Source organism: Dermacentor variabilis, chromosome 4, assembly GCF_050947875.1.
Source record: "Dermacentor variabilis isolate Ectoservices chromosome 4, ASM5094787v1, whole genome shotgun sequence".
NCBI lineage: Eukaryota > Metazoa > Arthropoda > Arachnida > Ixodida > Ixodidae > Dermacentor > Dermacentor variabilis.
Window position 1 is genome coordinate 40,505,378 of NC_134571.1, and position 20,543 is coordinate 40,525,920.

The 20,543-nt window shown below is 42.8% G+C and overlaps 1 protein-coding gene across 5 annotated transcripts in view; it reads left to right on the forward strand.

The window, feature by feature from the left end:
- Positions 1-20,543, forward strand: part of LOC142578984 (RNA-binding protein 26-like) — a 100,319-nt gene that overhangs the window by 61,653 nt on the left and 18,123 nt on the right. For 4 of the 5 annotated variants that reach the window (XM_075688745.1, XM_075688742.1, XM_075688744.1 and 1 more), the window contains 4 exons: positions 55-162; positions 3,322-3,522; positions 6,360-6,440; positions 17,840-17,977. In XM_075688745.1, the coding sequence (XP_075544860.1) occupies positions 55-162; positions 3,322-3,522; positions 6,360-6,440; positions 17,840-17,977 (528 nt within the window). The remainder of the gene's footprint in view (positions 1-54; positions 163-3,321; positions 3,523-6,359; positions 6,441-17,839; positions 17,978-20,543) is intronic. The other variant, XM_075688747.1, reaches the window with a different exon arrangement.

Genomic DNA, 20,543 nt, shown 5'->3' on the forward strand with positions numbered 1-20,543 from the left:
CTAAGATTTAAGGAGAGCAATAGCTTAAGTTTTATACCTTTTCTGTATCTTCAGCAAGCGGAGAAGGAGCTCCTTGATGCCGAGATGGACCTTTACAACAAAATGCATCGTGGTGACGACACGACGGCATTACGCAAGCGAGTTCAAGAGCTCAGGCAACAAGTGAGTCACAGTTGTCGTGATAATAAGTTCACCCCTGTAATATTGCGAAGGCAGATTCACTGACAAGCTTTATGTTCAGAGGCCTTTGTTTAGTTCGATAATGATGAACAGGTTTTGAAGGTTCCCTTTATGTTTTTCTTTCTTTCGTTATGTTTTTTTATGTTCTCTGTTGTGCATATGTGCACACCGTGATGATTGAGGCATTTTTTTTTTCTCTCAGTAAAGAAAACGGCTTACTTTCTGCATTTCTCCTCCGCTTTTCTCTATTTCTTCTTGCTTTCTATTTTCTCATGCACATAACATTCCAGGTGTTAATACCAGCCACGAAAATATATTTAAAGGCAGTGGGCTTGCTTTATCAAATAAAGTTAGACTAAATCTTCAAAAAATTTTGTTAAGTGCTTTTATTAGGACATAGTAAATATTACAACTACAAGTTCTAAAGCACTCTCTCATATCATATATCATTGACTTGTGTGCGCTAACGCTTAGGTGTATATGTTGTATTGCAACCATTAGTCGTGATACAACATACTGTACAATACTGTAAACAGTACTGTAAACTGTTTTGATTCAGTGCGAACAAAATTGGTAAAGTACTAATATGCCTTTATGCCAAGCGTTTGGGACCTCCAAAATCCTTCATTATGTGGGCCATTTAGTTGCAAAGATCAGGCACTGTACTGCTCCCGATAGAGCAGGCTAACCAGGTCTAACAAAACAAAACATTTATTTAACATGAATTCATGAGATACTTAGTGGAACAAGTCGGTAATGTTCTTCTGCACACTTCCTCCAATGCCGCTATTACCATCATTGTTAAAAAATGTTTGTTCGATTTCAGGTTTGTTTACTACTGTTGCCTTCACTGATCTCCGCTTTTTTTTTCCTTTCTTATAACGTCGTCAACCTCGACATACTTGTCGGTCATCACAGCCCTTGCTGTGTTGTAACAAGCAGTGTATAAGTTGAGTTGGGCAATTCGTAGAGCTGTACAATGGGACTATAAAATAGTCGCTGACACACACACCAAGCATGTTGCCAGTTCTGGCGCTGACTGTAGCTCGGTGGCGGCTGCGGAGGGCATTCGTGGCACTGCTAGGCACATTCGTTGTAAAGCAACAGATTAGTCTTTGGGGACACCTTAATTTCTTTATCGTACAGGCAAATTCCTTCTAGTGGTCTTTCCTGTAGAGCTGTTCACAGTATGCATGTATGATAAGAATTCGGCCATAACACGTGATATCCTTCGTCACACAGATAATTTTGATGTAGTGGCATTTATTGTAGAGGCATTCAATCATATGTTATAGAGCTCTGAAAAGTAGCTCTAATTCGTTAATAGGCCTTTTGAACAAAACTTACATGCAAATATTAGTGCATGTGGGTAAAGTGTGCAGGTAAAGCACTATGTGCACAATGCAGCAGATTCGTTATCCTTTCTGCATTTTAATTAAACATAGCAATTAATTCCCGCTATGCTTTCTCTGGCTTCAGTGGCTGTTTCTTCATGTGGTTGTGACAAATCGAACCTATTGGATCCATTCTTCTCACTCAGTGCACGTATTAAGGACATCAACTATAAACCTATATGAAAGATTTGTCAAGTGCCTTAACAGTAGCTGTTTACAGAGATGTTTCCGTAAATTTTTGTGAAAGAAGGTTACAGGCCCTAAATCAAAGTTCTGCTACCATAAGACAGACTACAGAGTATTTAATTATTCTAATTAATTAAATAATTTATCTTCTAAGTGGTGCTGTGATTACTTAACAGGAATATTTGACTCGGGACGCCAACTCCTATTTCCCTATTCAGATGCACATGAACTGCAGAAAAGCTTTAATTAGACATCTGTTGAACCAGCTTCAATGAAGTTTCTTGCACGTAAAAGAGAAAGCTAAATTCTACCGACTGCAAGAAGTAGAATTTAAATTTAGGGCCTCAAGTTTTTTCTAAAGATTGTCAAGAATCGCTGACATAAAGATTCAGCACTAAGTTTACGAATCTCAGTACCAAAATAGATATTCATAATCCATGAATTTTATGTAGATATGATAATACGTAAACACATTGATAATACATGAATTTTGCAGTTGAAAGTTAGCACTGTGTGCATGTCAAAAATCTTCTCCTTCCTAGTCCTGTTGCGCTGCAATAACATGCTACCTTGGGCTGGTTGGTACATGTCTGAAGAAAAGGAATAACAGCTCTGAACAACGGGATGTTACTGAGACAGACGAAGCACTAGATCCGTCTCGGTCATGTCCCATTGTTCATCGCTGTTACTCGTTTTCGTCAGACCTGTCGCACTGCTCTGTGTTATGAATCCCAACCAGCCAGCCTGCCAACGTTCTTTAGGTATTGCAGTTCTGTAAACTGCATCCGTTAAAGCATCTGGTGTGGGAAAATCTGATATACGAGTTTAGAGGTTACGTGGAATTGTTACAAAATAATGCAGTGCGTACGAGGGTCTTGCAGAAATCCTGCTCCTAAATTAGTAATATATTGCAGAGCAAGAGTGGTGCATAACACATAAACTTTGTCTGCTTTAGAGGTCTCAATAAGATGCAGGTAACAGAATAATGATATTGTCTTTCTTTATTGCAGACTCACAAAACTCTAAATTTGATACTTGAGCTTCCTGAAATTCTTTGATCTTCAAAAATTTTTTCAAGAGAAAAGAAATATATGGCCTTAATAAAAAAAAAATCAGCTGCCTACAGTTGGTTGATTTTAAGTGCAACAAACCTCATCAATAACGAAAGGCAGGTGGCAATGCCACCTTGAAGATGCCACACCATCTCACCATGTCGTCATAGATTTTGGCGGTGTCTGCTAGGGCTTAGTTAAATTGTTATATGTAAATATAGAATGCATTGTATTCAAAAGGAGATAAAGATTGAACTTGGCAAGTTTCGTGAATTTTTACTGAGCAGTAAATGCTAGGGTTTCAGTGCAAAATTAAAGAAAGAAATTGAACTTTGACCTTAATTTTTTCTGGCATTAATCAACCAGTTATTGTGAAATTCATGAAACTAGAGTTTTGAAAGAATGATTTCTCAGTCTCAACTGATTTAGTGTCCCCTTTAGTGTCTCTTTAGGGGATTAATGCAGATAGTTGTTCATCCATTGAAAGAGTGCATTCCACTGGTATCCAGGCTCGTGCCTTGGGTCTCCTTGGTGGCCAGTGGAAGGGAAGCAGAGGGGGTCCCCCGGGTCGCCGGGGGGCGCTCAGAGGAGGTCGGGGAGGTGGTGCCGCCCTGCGCAGAAGCCTCAACGTCATCGACCACCGGCCACGCAAGGTGTTCGTCCAGGGCATGGATGAAGGGGACAAAGAGAACCTGCAGGCGCACTTTGCTGTGAGTGTCTGGTTTTGCAATATGGCTCCTGCTGACTTATCTGCTCAAAATTCCCAATCCACCTTGACATCAATTTTCACTCCTGCAGTGCACAGAGACTTTCAGATTGGTTTTCATTACTCTGTGGGAGCCATTGCTTGTGGGTGCAATGTTGCAGATGCCAAAGTAGAAAGGGAAGAAGTGCTTAGCGTTAACCTCTGTTGGCATGCACTTTAACCTTCATTTACTATTCTGTCTGTTCCCCAAAATACTTTTCCAAAATTTAATAAACTGCAGTAGGTTTCTCAGTTTTAGCTAATTTTGCATTGCAGCTTTGAATTAACAAAGTATTGGCATGTCACTACTGTAGTCTTCAGAAGAATCCACATAGTAGAAGTAAGATTTAAAATCTGTGTGGCACGTGGTAAGTTGGCCCAACATGAATGGTGATATGCTGTATAAACAAACAGAACGAAGAAGGATCAGAACAGTGTATATAAAAGGTGGCTCAAGGCCTAGTTGAAGAAGGGGGAAAGGGGGAATGTTTTAAACCAAGCACATACCCAGGATATTTTTTTTCGGGGAAGGGGGGGTACCTTTATTAGTCGAAATGTGAATACATAAACCCGCAAATTAGAAATGAAATAAGGTGTATCTCACAGGTACACCTGTGATATACACGTACCCTTTACTTGGCGAACCAGGAACAGCATCCAATGGACTCTCGCACGAAAAAAGTGCAGGAACAAGTAAACAAGCGAAAGTGTAACATAAAAATTTCTAGTAATGTTTTTTGAATTAGCTCTGGAAGAACAATAGAGAAATATATATTTGTGGAACAATCACAGTTCTTTTGGATCCCTCGTTTACTGCTCTACCAAAGGCCAAAACCGACTAGTATTGTTATTTGGGAAGTTGCATAACAATGCGTGGCCACCAGTCCCGTAGAACAGCGTAGAGCGCAGGATGCTGTGATTCTAGGCTTACTGCACCCACATAAAACATCCACATTAGCACAGCAGAGAAGTGGCTACATCAGGTGGCTCGACTGATAACTGTAGAGGCGTCATTCAAACACGGAGTCATTTTCCACTTCCTGTGGCGTTTTCTCGACTTCCTTATTAAATAAAAAGATGTTGATCCATAAATATTTTCACAAACACCGGTTAAATTTGTTAATTTTCGCTTTTCCTTCTGTTTTGGCTGTTGCCTCAACTCTCTCCCTTAATAGATCACTTAATTTGTCAACTCCTTGCAACTCTTTGTTTCGAGTTGCCAATTTCACACAAAAAGTACTTTACAGCTAGGGGAAAACCAGATGAGCTAACGGGTGATATTCATATTGCTTACAAATTGAATGGTTATTGCAGGATTTATGATAGGCGCTGCTTCACAGGATTTTATTTTCCACCTTATCTTACCCATATCACGGTATATGGTTCTGAGGATCTGCCGGCGTTGCAGTGAGCCGCCACTCGAGGAAATAATGAAGCAAAATGAAAAGTTAAATGCAACTGGCATTTTCTCCGGCTGCAATTCATTCCACGAACATGCACACCAGCTGACTACGAACCGGATCCCTTTTCTTGTCCCTGGATCAGTCTAAACAAAGAAGGTTGAACTAACGAAGCAACAGTGAGGCACCTGACTGTTGCAATAGATGGTGACAACTGATCGCATCTCGAGTTAATCGTGCAGGCACTGAATCAATGAGAAAACGTGCCTTCACATTCCAGGAGATGCCGATAACTACCGCCATCCAAAATGAGCGAAAGAAGGCAGCAAAATGTTGCCCGCCGAATAGCTCTCAAGTCTCAAGATTGATTTGGCAGCGCTTTAGGAATGTGTGAGGGCAGGTGGGTTGGGGAGGTATGCCACTTAAATTCAGGGGGGGGGGGGGGGGGGGGGGGGGGGGGGAGGGGGGTCACTCCATGACTCCTTTACGCTAGTGTTTAAGCGACCGCTTTCGCATCCAAGATGGTCGTGCGGCGGTTAGTTTTGGTTCAATCTTGCAAGCTGTTTTCGTTCGTTGCGCTCATAAAAACTAAGCTCTATCTGGTTTCTAATGCCTCAAAGTGTCAGATCTAGATGCTAGCGCGTTTGTTGCTCACAAGGGTGCAATTACATCTGTTCACAGGCAGGCGCTGATGTATACAAACAATGCCACAGTATAGAAACAATGCTGCCATGCCTGCGTTTCTTTTATTGAGACTGACGAAAACCGATTGTCCCTAATTGGCGATGGGACGAAGTATCACTGCAAGTTTCTGACTCATTTGGTTTTTCTGATGGATGCACAACCATCAAGTTCTTCTTGCCTGCATGCTGGTTGCTCTTCTACAACTGAGTCGAGCAGCGATTCCTTCAATCCGTACTGGCCAAGTGCCGAATCAGAGCATATCTTTTCCAATGTATCTACTTTTTACTCTTACTATATCATGCAAGTTCGCCTGTATTCATGAATAAACAATGCATGTTTACCTACGGAAAATATTTTTTGTCACTTTAGGGTCACTTTAAAGAAGTGGCAGTAAGTGTTTTTCGAAATAGGTCGGGCCGAATATTTCCAATTTGCAATAAAAATATCGACCCTAGGTGGTAGCATTCGGCAAACAAAATTGTTCCCCGAAGGGCTAGATAGCGCGCTGCTGTCCACCAGTCACCTATAGACATAAAAAAGTTCTCCCTAGATAAGCTGTCATTCAAAGCTTTGATGTCTTATTGTCTTCATTCTTTCTATAATGCATGTTTATCAGCCATGGTGTAAACTGTGTATGATGTTTTGCAGTCAATTTGCTTCTGTATAAAAGTCAACACAAATCTCCTTTTTTTTTTTTTTTTTTGTTTACTGTTTGCAGCAATTCGGCGAGGTGGAAGGCGTCGAGCTTCTCAATTCCGGTCTTGTAATTACATTCAAGACACGAAAGGATGCTGAGCTGGTAAGAGCTTTGCTTTAAGCTATTCATCTATAAATAGTTTAACATGAATAGCCTCACTGATATATACATAAAATTATACCTGTCAACTCTCCCAAATTTTGTAATTTTTTTTTACAAAAAGGTTTTACTCGTTGGTCCTCAAACATTCTGTTGGAAATCATTTGATAGTGAAAGGATGCAAGAGGAGTGCTTGATTTGAGAAAGTTTATATAGACAAGTTTCTGAAGTAGGCAACGTTGGCAACACCAAAGTTGCTGAATACAGTAGCAGACCGATTTTTCCGACTCCAAAAATTTGGACTTGATGGATATTCTGGACTTCATAAATGCACTATCATGGTTCCCCTAGAGCTAATGCGTGTTTGCAACCGATTTTTCGGACAACATAAAGCCAGAAGTTCAATTTTCCGGACAAAATTTGCCGCGACGGACCAGCGCTACGGGTCAGGGAGGACGCCATTTTGGATCTTGAGCCGCCTGACTAGCTTCGAATCGGACGTGAAGTGGCTTGGATTGGTATAATAGTTTGATTAGCAAGTATAAGAGGCGTCCAAATCCATGCGGTAATGGGTGCGCCTGTTGTAAGAAACGCTGGTCTTAAAGGCCATGCTTTTGCCTGTAGCCTGCGACGGAAGCGATTTTGAGAGCCGGAAACCGGTCATGCGCAGCCAGTTTTGGACACCACCTTATGAACGCCAGGTGATGCTCACGATAACCACCATCATCACCGGTTTTGCCTCGGTGTCGTAGGTGGTGTTGCGCACGTTTTCATCCAGCAGTAATCCGCTGGCTTGTATCCAGTGCAGTGCAATAGCTGCCGTGCATCACTAGCTGCCGTACAACATATCATCGCTATTTCACTGTGTCGCAGCCGCTCATTCAGCGCAACACCGACGTGTTTACGATGCCATGGCCACTGCTCTTCACCCGCCTTCTTCGAATGTGTCGAAGAAGTGTGGAAAATATTTGACCATGACACTGGACAAGAAGGTCGCCATCATCAAGCTTATCCAGCAAGGACGTACCCAAGTCGTCATCACGAAGGAGTTTGATATCTCTAAACAGACCTTGTCTGATTATGTGAAAAACAAAGATGTTGTCTGCAGCAGACCAGTCGCACTGCAAAACAACAAAAAATGACTGAAAAGGACAACATCTGAAGCTTGAAGAGGCCCTGCAGCTGTGGTTGAAAGGAGACCTAGCAAAGAACCTACCCATTTCGGGCAACATGCTCAAGCCAAGATGCTCAAGGCCAAGATGCTCGCTTTAAAGATGGGCATTCAGGACTTCAATTTCACCGATGGGTGGATCCGTAGGTTTAAGAAAAGGCACAGAGTCCCTTGCTAGAAAGTTTGCGGGGAGAGCGGTGCCGTGGATCGATCTACTGTCATGGATTACTGGATGAGTAAGTTGAAGGCTCTGCTACAAGAGTATGCTCCTGCAGACCTGTTTAATGGTGACGGGACAGGCCTATTCTTCAAAATGCTGCCGGACCGTTCACTTTCTTTACTAATGAGCCTGCGCTGGTGGGAAGCACAGTAAGTACAGGGTGACTGTCATGGTCAGGGCAAACGCGGTTGGCACCGAGAAGCCACCCTTTCTAGTGATAGGGAAGGCGAAAAACCCGCGTTGCTTTAATGGGGACCCTGCACATGAAAACTTCTTTTTTAGAATTCTTTCTCAATTTTGATGAAACTTGTAGAGTACGTATTCCAATGTGCTAGGTTTAAATACACATCCAGTTTTCTTGCAGAGTAAATAACTTTCCAGAAATTCAGCTTTATAGCATAATTTGCTTGGCGATGAGCTATCTACCAAACTATACATGGCATAATAAATATTGACATACAGAAATGATGTGGAACTAACAAAGAGTGCAAATAAGCAAGTATGGTGTTCTAACCCAATTTTATATCAAATAAGAACACTGCAAATTTCAATGAGAGAAATCCACCGAACTGCTAAAAAAGAACAATTTTTAAAATTTTTTTCCAATAATTGCAACATTTTTTGTTTATTTGCAGTCTACACAGCTTTGCCTTTCTGGAAAAAAAAAAGAATTACAGTGATAGCACAAGTAGAAGCAGAGATAATGCACCTCCAATACGACATCATCATCAAAATTGCGGTTTTGAGAAAACAACAAAAGACATTTCACAACTGATATATTGAAAGAAAGTTCGAAAAAAAAACGGCTCCGAAGGCCATCAGTAGGCACTAGGTATAATTCGTGGCCGTTTGGCCATTGCCGGTCGACGGCATAGCATGCACTGCGAGTACGTTCACTTCAATAGGATTGCACGTTTTTGGGCCCTCAATTCTCCCCATGAGCTCCATCCCAACGCAACTTCACTGCAGATCTTGCAAACCACAGTCAGTTTAGTAGCGAGACCGTAATCCTGATCGCTCTGCACTAGCTACGCGGAACCACCGCAAATATTGCATGAGAAAACGCCGAGAAGATTGTTCACTGCTGCAAGTCCGACGACAACATACGGAGTAGCGGACTTCGCGACCGAGGCTGTTGCACTATCGGCGATCAACCTTCAACAAAGCGCTGAATCTTTCGCTCCGTGGCCGTCATAGATGCAATCTTGTCGAGCGTAGCTTTCTCACGTGCTCTCATCTTATCCACTTCCTTTTCACTTACGACAGCCGTATTCAATTCTTACGCAAGTGTAACCGGTGTGTAAATATGCGTTATCCGGCAAAGCAGTAAGGCGTCTACGTTCGGTGGCGGTACAACTTCAGCGGTGAGCTGCCGGGTATCCTGTGCCAGCTCTGACGACGGAATCACTTTTAGAAGTTTATTGTGTCTCGTGTATTTCTGCTCGTAACGATTCACGGCACGAAACTTTGTCAGACATCCAGCATATCCAGTATCGCAGTTGCAAGACTAACACAAAATGGCGGCTGTTTTCGTCATTTGAGCACTCGTGGTCCTTGGAGCCAGTCATGACTCGCCATCTTGGTCACATGCTCAAACTGGTCAATAATAGCGTGTGGTGCGAATTTCTTTTTCTGTTGTTTTTTTCGTGACTGCAGCACCGGCAATGTTGCCGACCGACGAATAAAGAAAGCCAGAAACGTAAGCTTTTAAATGATACTAAAAGGGCGCTGGCAGAGTGCATAGTTATCAAGTTATGCGCTAAGAAAATTGGGTGCGATTTCTCCTCAATTTAAAGGGCAATGCTTACAGATTCACATCTTTAGATCACGATAACGGAAGAACTGCTCGATACTTTGTAACCAAATTTTGGAGATAGGCGCGGAAACGCGTCGGGAACGCAGAAAATAACAATTTTTGATTCGAATTTCGGGCCGATTTTCGATCCCAAAGACCCAGGTCCCCTCTTAATGGTGCGAAGAGCCTGCCTGTGTGGTACAGCAGCAATACAAAGGCCTGGATTACACAAAGCCTGTTTGAAGGGTACGTCTGCCATCTGGACCGGAGGTTTAAGCACCAGAAGAGGCAAGTGGTAATAGTCGTAGACAACTGCGGTGCGCACGGCACCATAAGCAACCTGGAGGCTATTTGTCTTGAATTCTTGCCGCCGAATACAACAAGTGTGCTCCAGCCGATAGACCAAGGGGTCATTAAACGCTTCAAGGTACACTACTGAGCCCGTTTACTTGGCCGCACACTCATGTGCTTTGACAACGGGAAGACATACTCCGTTAACACTTTCCTGTCCGCGCCTATGCCCATCGACAGTATGTTGTCGATGGTTTCAACGTCGATTTTCTCCCGTTCGGAGCGCTTATGGACAGCTAGCGCCATCCAGCGCATAAAAGGATAACTATTTTTCAAGTTTCGCTTCTGTGTTTCCTTTTTTGGCCGCGGGAGGGATTTTTAAAACGCCTTTTAATCGCGCTTGATGAGCACGCGTAGTTTCGGATATGGCGTCGACGTCTCGCGCAGCTGCTCCTCGGAAACGGCGAGTTTCGACCGATTCCGATGAGTCTGCATCAGAATTTTGTGATGATGGTAGCAGCGGAGACTCGGGAGATGATTTTGACTCATCCGACTTCAGCACGGACGGTGAAAGGGCGTCAAGTAGCCCCGGAACGTCGACAGGTATCCGCCGGTAAGTTCCGTTTTCCACTCCGAGCCATTTTATCGCGGCCGCGATCAGATCTAAAGACATGCGGCGTGTTCTAAAGGCAACGACTCTTATCTGCAGGGTGTCAACGTCGTTTGGACACGACCACTTGTCGGCGGCGGCACAAAGAGTGGAGTTTTGCGCGAGAAGACGGCCGGGAGTTGACCTCGGCACTGCGCTCCGTAGTTCCGCGCGGCGCTTCGCAAGAGCCGTCGACTTCTTCGCGCTGTTCTTCACAGCGGAAATAATCACTGAAATATGCAACATGACAAATAAATATGCGTGGATGCATATTTTGGAGAAGCAATCGTACAGTGAGAGAGACGGCTCTTGGAAAGAAGTGACTCCCGATGAGATGAAGAAGTTTCTCGGACTTCTCATTTACATGGGTATTGTACAAGTGCCGCGCTTGCACTGCTACTGGAACACGCGAAAATTATTTTCTGGTCTTCTTCCACCTTCGGTAATGCCAAGAAATCGATTCAAAGCGTTGCTTGCATTCCTGAGTGTGTCCGACCCTGAGAAGACAACTGCCGCATCCCATGGCAAGCTGCATCTCGTAGCTTCGCTGCTGAAGCACATCAACGCCTCATCTGCCCAATGCTTCCAACCTGATCGGAGCCTCTCCGTTGACGAGAGGATGGTAAAGTCAAAAGGCAGATCCGGAATTAGACAGTACATGCGGGACAAAGTTATAAAATGGGGGTATAAATTGTGGGTTTTGGCGGACTCCAAATCTGGTTACACTATTCAGTTCAGTGTATACACAGGAAAGCGTGAAGCACCAAGCGCACGTGGGCTGGCATTCGATGTTGTGACACGACTCGCAGAGGACTACCTAGATCAAGGCTACATCATTTATTTAGACAACTTTTACACGTCGACATCCTTGTTTGTGCACTTGTTGGAGCGCAAGACGCTTGCTTGTGGCACAACGCGCAAGGATCGTCGGGGCTTTCCAGCCGAGCTCAAGGACACCCAATGAAAAAAGAAAGCTAAAAGAGGAGATGTTCGCTGGCTACGGGACCAGGACGTTCTATATTTACAATGGAAGGACAAGCGTGTTGTTCACATGATGTCGACAGCCCACACAGCCAACAAATTCGTACTTGCCAAGCGCAGAAGGAAAGTCAACAATAGGTGGGAAGAAATATCGGTGAAAAAGCCAATGCTGATTGACAAGTACAATGTGGGCATGCTCGGCGTCGATAAATCGGACCAGCTGATTGGGACATACAATGTTCTGATGAAGTGCGTGCGCTGGTGGAAAACGCTGTTTTTCCACAGTATAGATATTGCTGTTGTCAACAGCTTTATTCTATTTGATGAGCACCGTCGGCAGCATCCCGAAGTGCCTGAATTGTCAAGAGGTTCGCGTTTTGATCAGTTCGCGTTCAGGCTAGAGCTGGTGGAGCAGCTCATAGGACTTGATGAGCAACAACATCCAGACCCCAAGGCTCCTCCTGCTGTTCCCGCTACATGTGCCCCTAAGGATCAACAGCACAAGCCCCAGAAGCTGCAAAGATACAGGAACTGCAAATTGTGCTATCAAGAACGGAAAGTGGAACAAAAAACGAACGTTTTCTGCGAGACGTGCGCCGCAAACTTGTGCTTCACCACATCACGCAACTGCTTTGTGCGGTGGCACGATAGCCACTAGGGATGACATTTTCCTTTGTAAAAAAATCTCTTGTACAGATAGGAATTTTATATTTGCATGAATGTTGTATACGGCCTGTCCCTTCAAAATGTATATTTTGAATTTTTTTTATGTTGTCTTGGTGCAAAGCAGCATCGACGTTATCGCGGAGTTTTCTCATTTTTGTTTAAAATTTTTTATTAGGTGATTTTTTTCAATTAATTGGTAATAAGTGTTTGTTTTCAAACAACACCATTAAAAAGCGCATTCCCTCTTCTACAAATTGATACTAAACATTTTAATATCAAACATTTGGTGTAGCAGCAAAAAAATGTTTACTAGACCACCCGAAAAGTGCTTATTTTCCCACGGACAGGAAAGTGTTAACCTGTTTTCAGCACTCGGCGTGCTAGCGAATGCTTGGAAGGCTGTTCAGCCTTTGACGATTGCAAATTGTTTTAAGCATGCTGGATTTTGCAATTCTGAAGAATCCGTGACCGAAGAGGCAAATGGCACCGCTGAAGACATCGACACTGGCGAGCAGCTGATTGCCAACTTGCGCAGCAGTGGTATGTACCTTCCCGCTGCTGTTACTTTTCATGAGTTTGCCGCGATCGACAACATCATAGAGCTGTGCGCAGAGCTTATGGACAACAAGATCGTGCGCCAGGTGACCGCACCGCCGCAGAGCAACTCGGACTCCAATGACGACACCTCTGGCCGCCCGCAACTATCAACGCAAGATGTTGTCAACGCTCTACTATTGTTGTCTAGTGTGTATGAAGAGAACATGGCGCTTGCACAGATGCAAGCAGATGTTACAAAAAGAAGGAATTTAAAACAAGGGACCAGCCGCGACTTTTTCAGTCCAGTTTAGTTAGAATAAAGTTTGGTTTTGCGACTCACGGATTTTTCGGACTGTTATGTTCGGACTATTCTTCGGTCCCCTCCAGGTCCGAAAATCGGTCTGCTAATGTATATCACTGATCAATGTGTTGCTTGTCAGTATTTGCTGTGCCAAGTTTGTTGCTGTTTCTGTGCAGCATCTAAAGGTAAGTCATCTTTAATAACACGCATATGTATTTCTTGAACAATGTGTGCTCAGGGCAGTCTTTTTAAAAAATTGCCTAATAAGGGTGTGGCAAGGCTGGGCCAATTGCGCCAATCTATGCAATTTCGTTAAAGAGGTTTCATCCGTGCTCCAAATCAAGGAAACTGCACCAAAGCTGCGCACAAAGAAACTGCAGTTAATGTAGGTGGCGGGAAGATGTGCAGTTACCACCAAATAATTCAGACTTGCCAGAAACCGTCAAAAAGTCCGCCTAATTGGAAATCCTAAATATTCACCAGAAATTAAGTGCCTTTATTTCACAAGAGGCCCCAAAAAAATTGTCAACTTGTTGCTGCACGCACGTACACTTGATTGTGACCTCAAGTGATCACTTACACACAATTTTGCGTGACTCGGCAACATTCAGAGATTCGTCTGTGCAGGCCACGCCATGAATAACCTTCTTGTAGATGTTGCTGCACTCGAAAAAAAAAAAATATATATATATATATATATATATATATATATATATATATATATATATATATATATATATATATACACTTGCTGAGTGGCGAAAGACTATAAGGAACTTACCAACTTTTTTTAAGTGTATAGGTGAGAAAAAAACATTTCGGCATGCTGGCGGATGTGAATCGCAGTACACATTATGCTATATACCTGCACTAATGCGTGATTGGCACCTGCACTGCAGGATTCCTTTCACATTTACTTTGTTAGTGCTTTTTGTTCCCGAGTCCTGCAGAATAGTAGCCTACACAGTCGAACCCACTTACAACGATCCCAGATATGACGACTTATCGGGAAGCTGCTTCCAGATATAACAAAAGTTTTCAACAGCGCTGTACTGCTACAATGAGCACATCAAAACCGGTCGCGGTAAAAGGAGGGTGCACACGAAGTTTCGAAGCACAGAATCGCCCCAAACTGGGCGAACTGGGCAGCGCACCCCTCGCTCCAGTTTAACAATGAAGATACGAGCGCCACAATCAGTGAGCACCGCATGCGGATTTCAGAAGCCGCGAGGAAAGTCACTCGCTCTCAAGCTCTCAACTCGTTCAACCATGCTAGGGTGGCCATGCTTTCAAGGCATTTTTCTAGCATGTTTCACGGCAAGGCACAACAGCAGCCATGGCCCCATGATGGCAGCATTTTAGGTTTTGCACATTTCTCCATGTGGCACCGCATGCAATCCCGGGAGGTCAGGATAGCGGCACTTTCATTTAGAGTCAGCGAACGTTGCTATGCACCATTATCGGAAGGTCGTGGTTCGTCAACGCTTCGTTTGCGTCATTGCCGATAAACACACTTTTCACTCTTCATACTTTTTTGGCCGAAGTGACATAGGAAATGTAACTTCACACCTCTCGGCACGTGTGCAGTTGACACTGTAGCCGTAAAGGCAAGACTTCTACAAAATGCCAGCGTGCCACAGAAGTTTCCGCTTCCAGCCAACTAAAATGCTTCGCTGTAATGTTCAAAATCCACTTGTTACCTTCTGATAGTAAGATATACAACAAGCCCTCGAAAAAAAAGTGGCAGCAACTGCACTTGTAGTCTCAAAATGGCATGTGATCGGAACTGGCCGGGCGCCATTTTGAATTAGCTACAACGCTGCGTTCCGTTCTTCAGATGGCATTTTTAACGGAATCGTTCAGCTAGATGCGGCAAAATGCCGGGAACAAAAGGTAAGATAATAAAAGTACTATATTCGGACCCAAGTGGTGCCGAATCGTAACTAGTGCCGCCAGCTTCAGTGTCATTAATTAGTGCGTATTTTAAAGGGCAAGTCCACATATAACGAACTACTGGTGCCCCGATCTTTTTTCGTGCAACTATCTAGTACGTTATAAATGGGTTCGACTGTAGTTTAAATTGAAGCTCCTTACAACTCTGTTGTGCAAAACCATGTACTATAGACGTAATTTTTGTTGGTTGGATTATAATATGCCCAGATTGTACAAAGTTTTCGCACGGTCCTGAGGAAGTTGTATAATCGGGATTTCACTGTATCTGCATATTTGGTAAATGGGCATTTTTCAATTGAAGGGCGGATGCTTTTAAAGTATGCTGGACATGGAATGGTTGATGATCTCATGTATGACGTTCCTGCAGGTAATTCCATGCGAAATCAACCAGCGTTTTTTCGACTGCCACATATATAGTTGTTTAAAAAATTTTCCTATGTTTGTTGAAGTTTGAAACTCATTCTCCCCGTTTATTTTTCTTCCCGAAAATTTTCTAGCATTTTGGCAAACATTTATTGTTCTTGCCCAGCTGAGCCAGAAGGCATCTATCGACATTTTTTTTTTCTTTTTTTTTTTTTCAGAGGCGCATTGTCTGATCCAGTCTTCAAGTGATGTATATGGCGAGACTTTTAAGTGATGTGACTGCCAAAATAACCAATATTTTAAATATTTTAACACATGGGTGCTTTGGCATTGGGAAAGGCCGGTAAAATTGCAAAGTATGAATTTTTTTTCTCAGAACACGAGCAAATCCAGAAGCCACAACTTAAATATAGAATGGCAGCCTGGTTAATGTAGTATAGCTAAAAAATATTTGAAACATTGAAGGTTTAGATGGTCGCATGAAAAATAACTGCAAAGTTTTTACAAAATGCTTCGTGTTCAAGGCAAAAAAAGTAGCTTTGGTGGTTGTCTTAAAAGATGTGTAATATATCATTAGATAGCACTACATGTCTTCTATTCATGTGACAAGTTACAAAAAGGTATTATAATTTAAACGCAAAAAACTTTTTTTGAATTTTTGTGTCAGCACCGCCTTTTCTCTGATGTATGACCAGGCTTTCCATCCTGGGTTGCAGACAACAAAGCTAGCTTCGTCTGCAACACGAATGACAGAGAAACGTCATGGTCTGTGTTTTATTGACAAGAGATGAATGCTCTAATGCAGTATGGTTTGTGCTTGGGTGTGTACCAGGTAAACCACACAGCCAATGCACATGGAAAATCACAATGTGTCAAATTCGTAAGAGAATCCTGCAGAGTTTATATGTACATTTCGGGCAGTTTATAAAAACAAATATTTGCACTTAAGTCGCCAGAAAATCCAGAAAGAGCACTGATATCGTTCATGCAAAGTAGTATTTGAAGAGATATGTCGCACTGCAATACAGTGCTGCATATCAACATGCACTGCATCATGCAATGCTGTTCAAGAGCAGAAGCAGGAAGCTTCGTGCCCTGCTCCCTGGAACCCAAAGACTGTCGTAAGACGATGCAAGTAGAAAACACCTTCATAATTACAACTGAAAGCCTACACGAGCGTGAACAAAGTCTTCTGGTGTGGCACGTTACTGCTGTTCGACAGCCTGAACATGTGCCCGGTTCAGGATGATGTGCTCGGACATGGTTGACGTACACATTTCGCATTCATGGAAAAAAAAAAAGACGAGTCCAGGCTGCGGCACTTGTCTTCATATTAATTTTTTAAAAAAGCCAGTCACAGTTTATTGAACAGTTTCTCTGGCTCATATTATTGACAGTCTCTCCTTGCTAGATGGCAAGACTTCATATATTTATGCTGTCTGCACAATCCATGTATGAACATTTTAAAATATTATTTTTTTCATTAAAGAAATAATACATTTTTTAACTTCTCATATGGGCGAAATGCGAAAACACCAGTGCACTTAGATTTAGGTGCACGTTAAAGAACCCCAAGTGGTCGAAATTTCCGGAGTCCTCCACTACGGCGTGCCTCATAATCAGAAAGTGGTTTTGGCACATAAAATCCCATAATTTAATTTTTACCTTCTGATATGATAGTTGGCATGTAGAGCTATCTATTGGTATATCAGATATATTTTTAAGCCGACCACCAATGCTACATTTTTTACCATGAACGCGAAGCTTTTTACAAAAAATTTTAACTTTAGTTATTTTTTAGCTATACTAAATTGATCGGGCAACCTTTCTATATTTAATTTGCGGCTTCTGGATTTTTCCAGGTTCCAAGAAAAAAAATCAAACTTTGCGTGCAATTTTAGTGGCTTTTGCCGGTGTCAAAAGCACCCAAAGTATCCAAATATTTGAAATATTGGTTATTTTGGCAGTCACATCATTTCATTGTCTTCCCATGCACATCATTTGAATGACTGGATTGAGCAATGTGCCTTTGAAAAAAAAGAAATGTTGATTGATGCCTTCTGGCTCAGCTGGGCAAGAACAATACATTTTCGACAAAATGCTAGAAAACTTTTGGGAAGAAAAATGAATGGTCAGAATGAATTTCGAACTTCAACAAACACGTAGGAATTTTTTCAGCTATATCAATGACAATCGAAAAATAACTCTGGTTGATTTGGCATGGAATGACCCTGTTGTGAGTTCACACATAGGGTCTGCATTTTGTAAGCTTTACAAAATTCACTCAAGAATTCCGAGTACGTTCTGCTGCAGTACGCTCTTAATGTTTCTGAAGATGCAAGAAATTTTGTGAAACCAAATTTTCAATGGACAGAAAATAATTGTCACCCGAAGCAGCCAAGGTGTGCAAAGGAACGTTGCTGTGCGTGCACGATGTAACTGGTGAAAAACACTGGCTTCTTTGTATTTGCACAGGGTGTGTCTCAAGGGTCCGAGTTCAAGAACAGGCCGTTGCAGTGGGCGTGGTTCAAAGAGCCATCACGGACAGCTTCTACGAGTGATTCCGCATCAGCCTCAAACCTGACTCAGGATGACTTGGCAGCAGATGATGAGGTTAGATTCCTGAACTGTTTCCACATATTCCCCAGGAGGCAGGTTTTTATTGTACCAAACGTCAAGATGAGCAGGTGCCTCCTGGTTTTTCAGACTTTCTTCACATGCATGAATAGAATGCACCCAGTGCAGGTGATGGTAACATCACCTGCCAGTCCTACAGTCCAGTCCTACAGATGGTGCAGTAATGCAGTTTGCACATCTATTCCAAGTGGGCAGATGATGAAGCTTCTATCATTCATTGCTTTATCATGCCTCCGTGTTTCACAGACTCGTTTTATGTACAGTCGACTCTCATTACAACGGGCCTTGATAATCTGACAAAAAATGTCCGTTTTATCCAGTCCGTAATATTCGAGACACCTCACTTCCAAAACTTTCGTCGCGATGTCTAACAACTTTATTGCAAAGAGTGAGTGACAAACGTCCAATGTAAAAAAACAACTGAAAAAGTCGCAGTTTCACCCGAAAGGCGAAACATCGATTGCAATAGCAAATTAAGCAAGATAAGCTTGGCAGCAGCAGCTGTCTCTCGCTTCAATGCAAACTAAACGTCAAAAGCAGAGCACATACGAAGCTACCGACGCTGGGCGCATTTTGTGCACATCGCAGATCGCTTTGAAAATGAGGCCCGTGCGGACGCGCACTTTGTCCACATTGCAGATCTCTTTCAAGATACGGTGCCCGCGCTGGCATACACTTTGCCAAATCGCATATCACTTTCAATATACGATGCCCGCGTGGGCCCACACTTTGTCCACATTGCAGATCGCTTTTAAGGTACGACGACCGTTCAGCAGTGCCGTTAACAGCAACCACTTCTGTGCCTAGCGCACGAAAGATGGCGTGCTTCCGCCCCGCTTTCCTCCCTCCCTGGCGTGCAAGATACTGTGCCACGATCGTTGGCTGACCCTCGCAAATCAATTGCCAGCCCATGTCGACACGGAAAAAGTTTGTTTTGTGTGCCCGATTTTCACAAAAATTGCCGCTAATCTCATGCGCTGTAGCTGATAGTCCGTTGTAGTGCAGTCTGTTAAAAGTGAACTTCATTGCATTAATAAAATAAGTAGAACAAATTAAGGCTGAATTATAGTCCGTTATATCCGAAAGTCTGTTGTACACGGGTCCGTTGTAACGAGTGTAGACTGTATATGCATTAGGCTGTAAGTATATTTGGTTGCATTGGACTAATTGTGGTCGGTCACACTTTATTTCGATAGAGTGTTCTCCTGGTACAGTTGACTGACATTGACCCTCATGGGACTGATGGTATTGGTCGAATTATCCGCTGTGACAAATTAAGCTACAGGCTTAGAATAAAAATATGTCAATACACAGTGTTGATTCATTTAGCGGTGCTTGCTCAAATGTAATGCACCCTCTAATCCAACGTGCCCCCACTTTGTATGTGTTCCAAGTAGAAAACTAACACAAAAATGACATCAGAGCTCCTAAACAAAGTAGAAACGATATGTGCATTCAACTGTAACATACCTCCAATTCTGGCAATAAGAGAAAGCTGGAACACACAAAGTTTACCTTCACAGAATAGATTTATTTACATCTATATTTATCTTCATAACTCTCAGAGAGCACTTAAACGGCTGTTTATGAATCACAACATCTCCTCTGTACGGTCCGTTGTGTGTTTGATATTCTGCATTTCGCCAACGACTCTGCAACAATCACAAACGTGATGGTTGCTCTTGGCTTGACTAACCACTTCGCTAGTTCATCCTACGATGCATACAATTCTCTGGAACAGCAAAAACGTGTGATGTGACTCATTGCCGCTAGCTTAGAATGTAAAATAAGTTATCTTAGAATGAGCCTTCATAACCTGAGACTGAAACCGACATGTTGTCACCACTATGCATTAAGAGTCGGCACCTCTTGATGGCAATGACACTGGCTCTGACAGTAGGTTATTGCGAATGCGGTTTTTGGTTTTGTTACCTGATTGCACCACATAGGTAATTCTTGGACCAATTTTATTGAAAAAGAAAGCATGCATTATGATTGGGTACATAGTCTAATTATTCATTGTGAGCTACCGTTTTCGCTTGAATATTTTTTACGGTAGGCCGAAAATAGGTGTTTGTAGCAGGAGATGGTGTATGTTTGATGTATTCACTTTCTTCTAAGCTCCGCCAATACAGGAGTATCGCTAAAGGAGTTGCAGGTGAGGCCACCACTGGGGTCAGGTGTGTGAATGTATGCTGACCAGTAAAGTTTGAATTATCCAGAAAAGGCCAATTTTAGAATCGATGTAATGGAAGTTTGGGCCCATTGAAATGTATGGTGACCGGTCTGTATTTCTGCCTGTCTGTGTCACCCTCAGTAAAAGAAGAAAAAGAAAAAAGAAAAAAAAGTATGTGCGACATAAAATCATAGCTGCCTGCAGTAAAAAAATAAAACATTGCAAGATTATTAGTGCAGCTCCTGGCTTCTGGGTATAAACAAAATTACTGCCAGCGATGTGCACCACGTGCATTCCCCTATATGCAGCTGTGGCTGAGCCACCTTGGTTAGGCTGGGATAAAACTGCAGCAACACTATTAAAGGC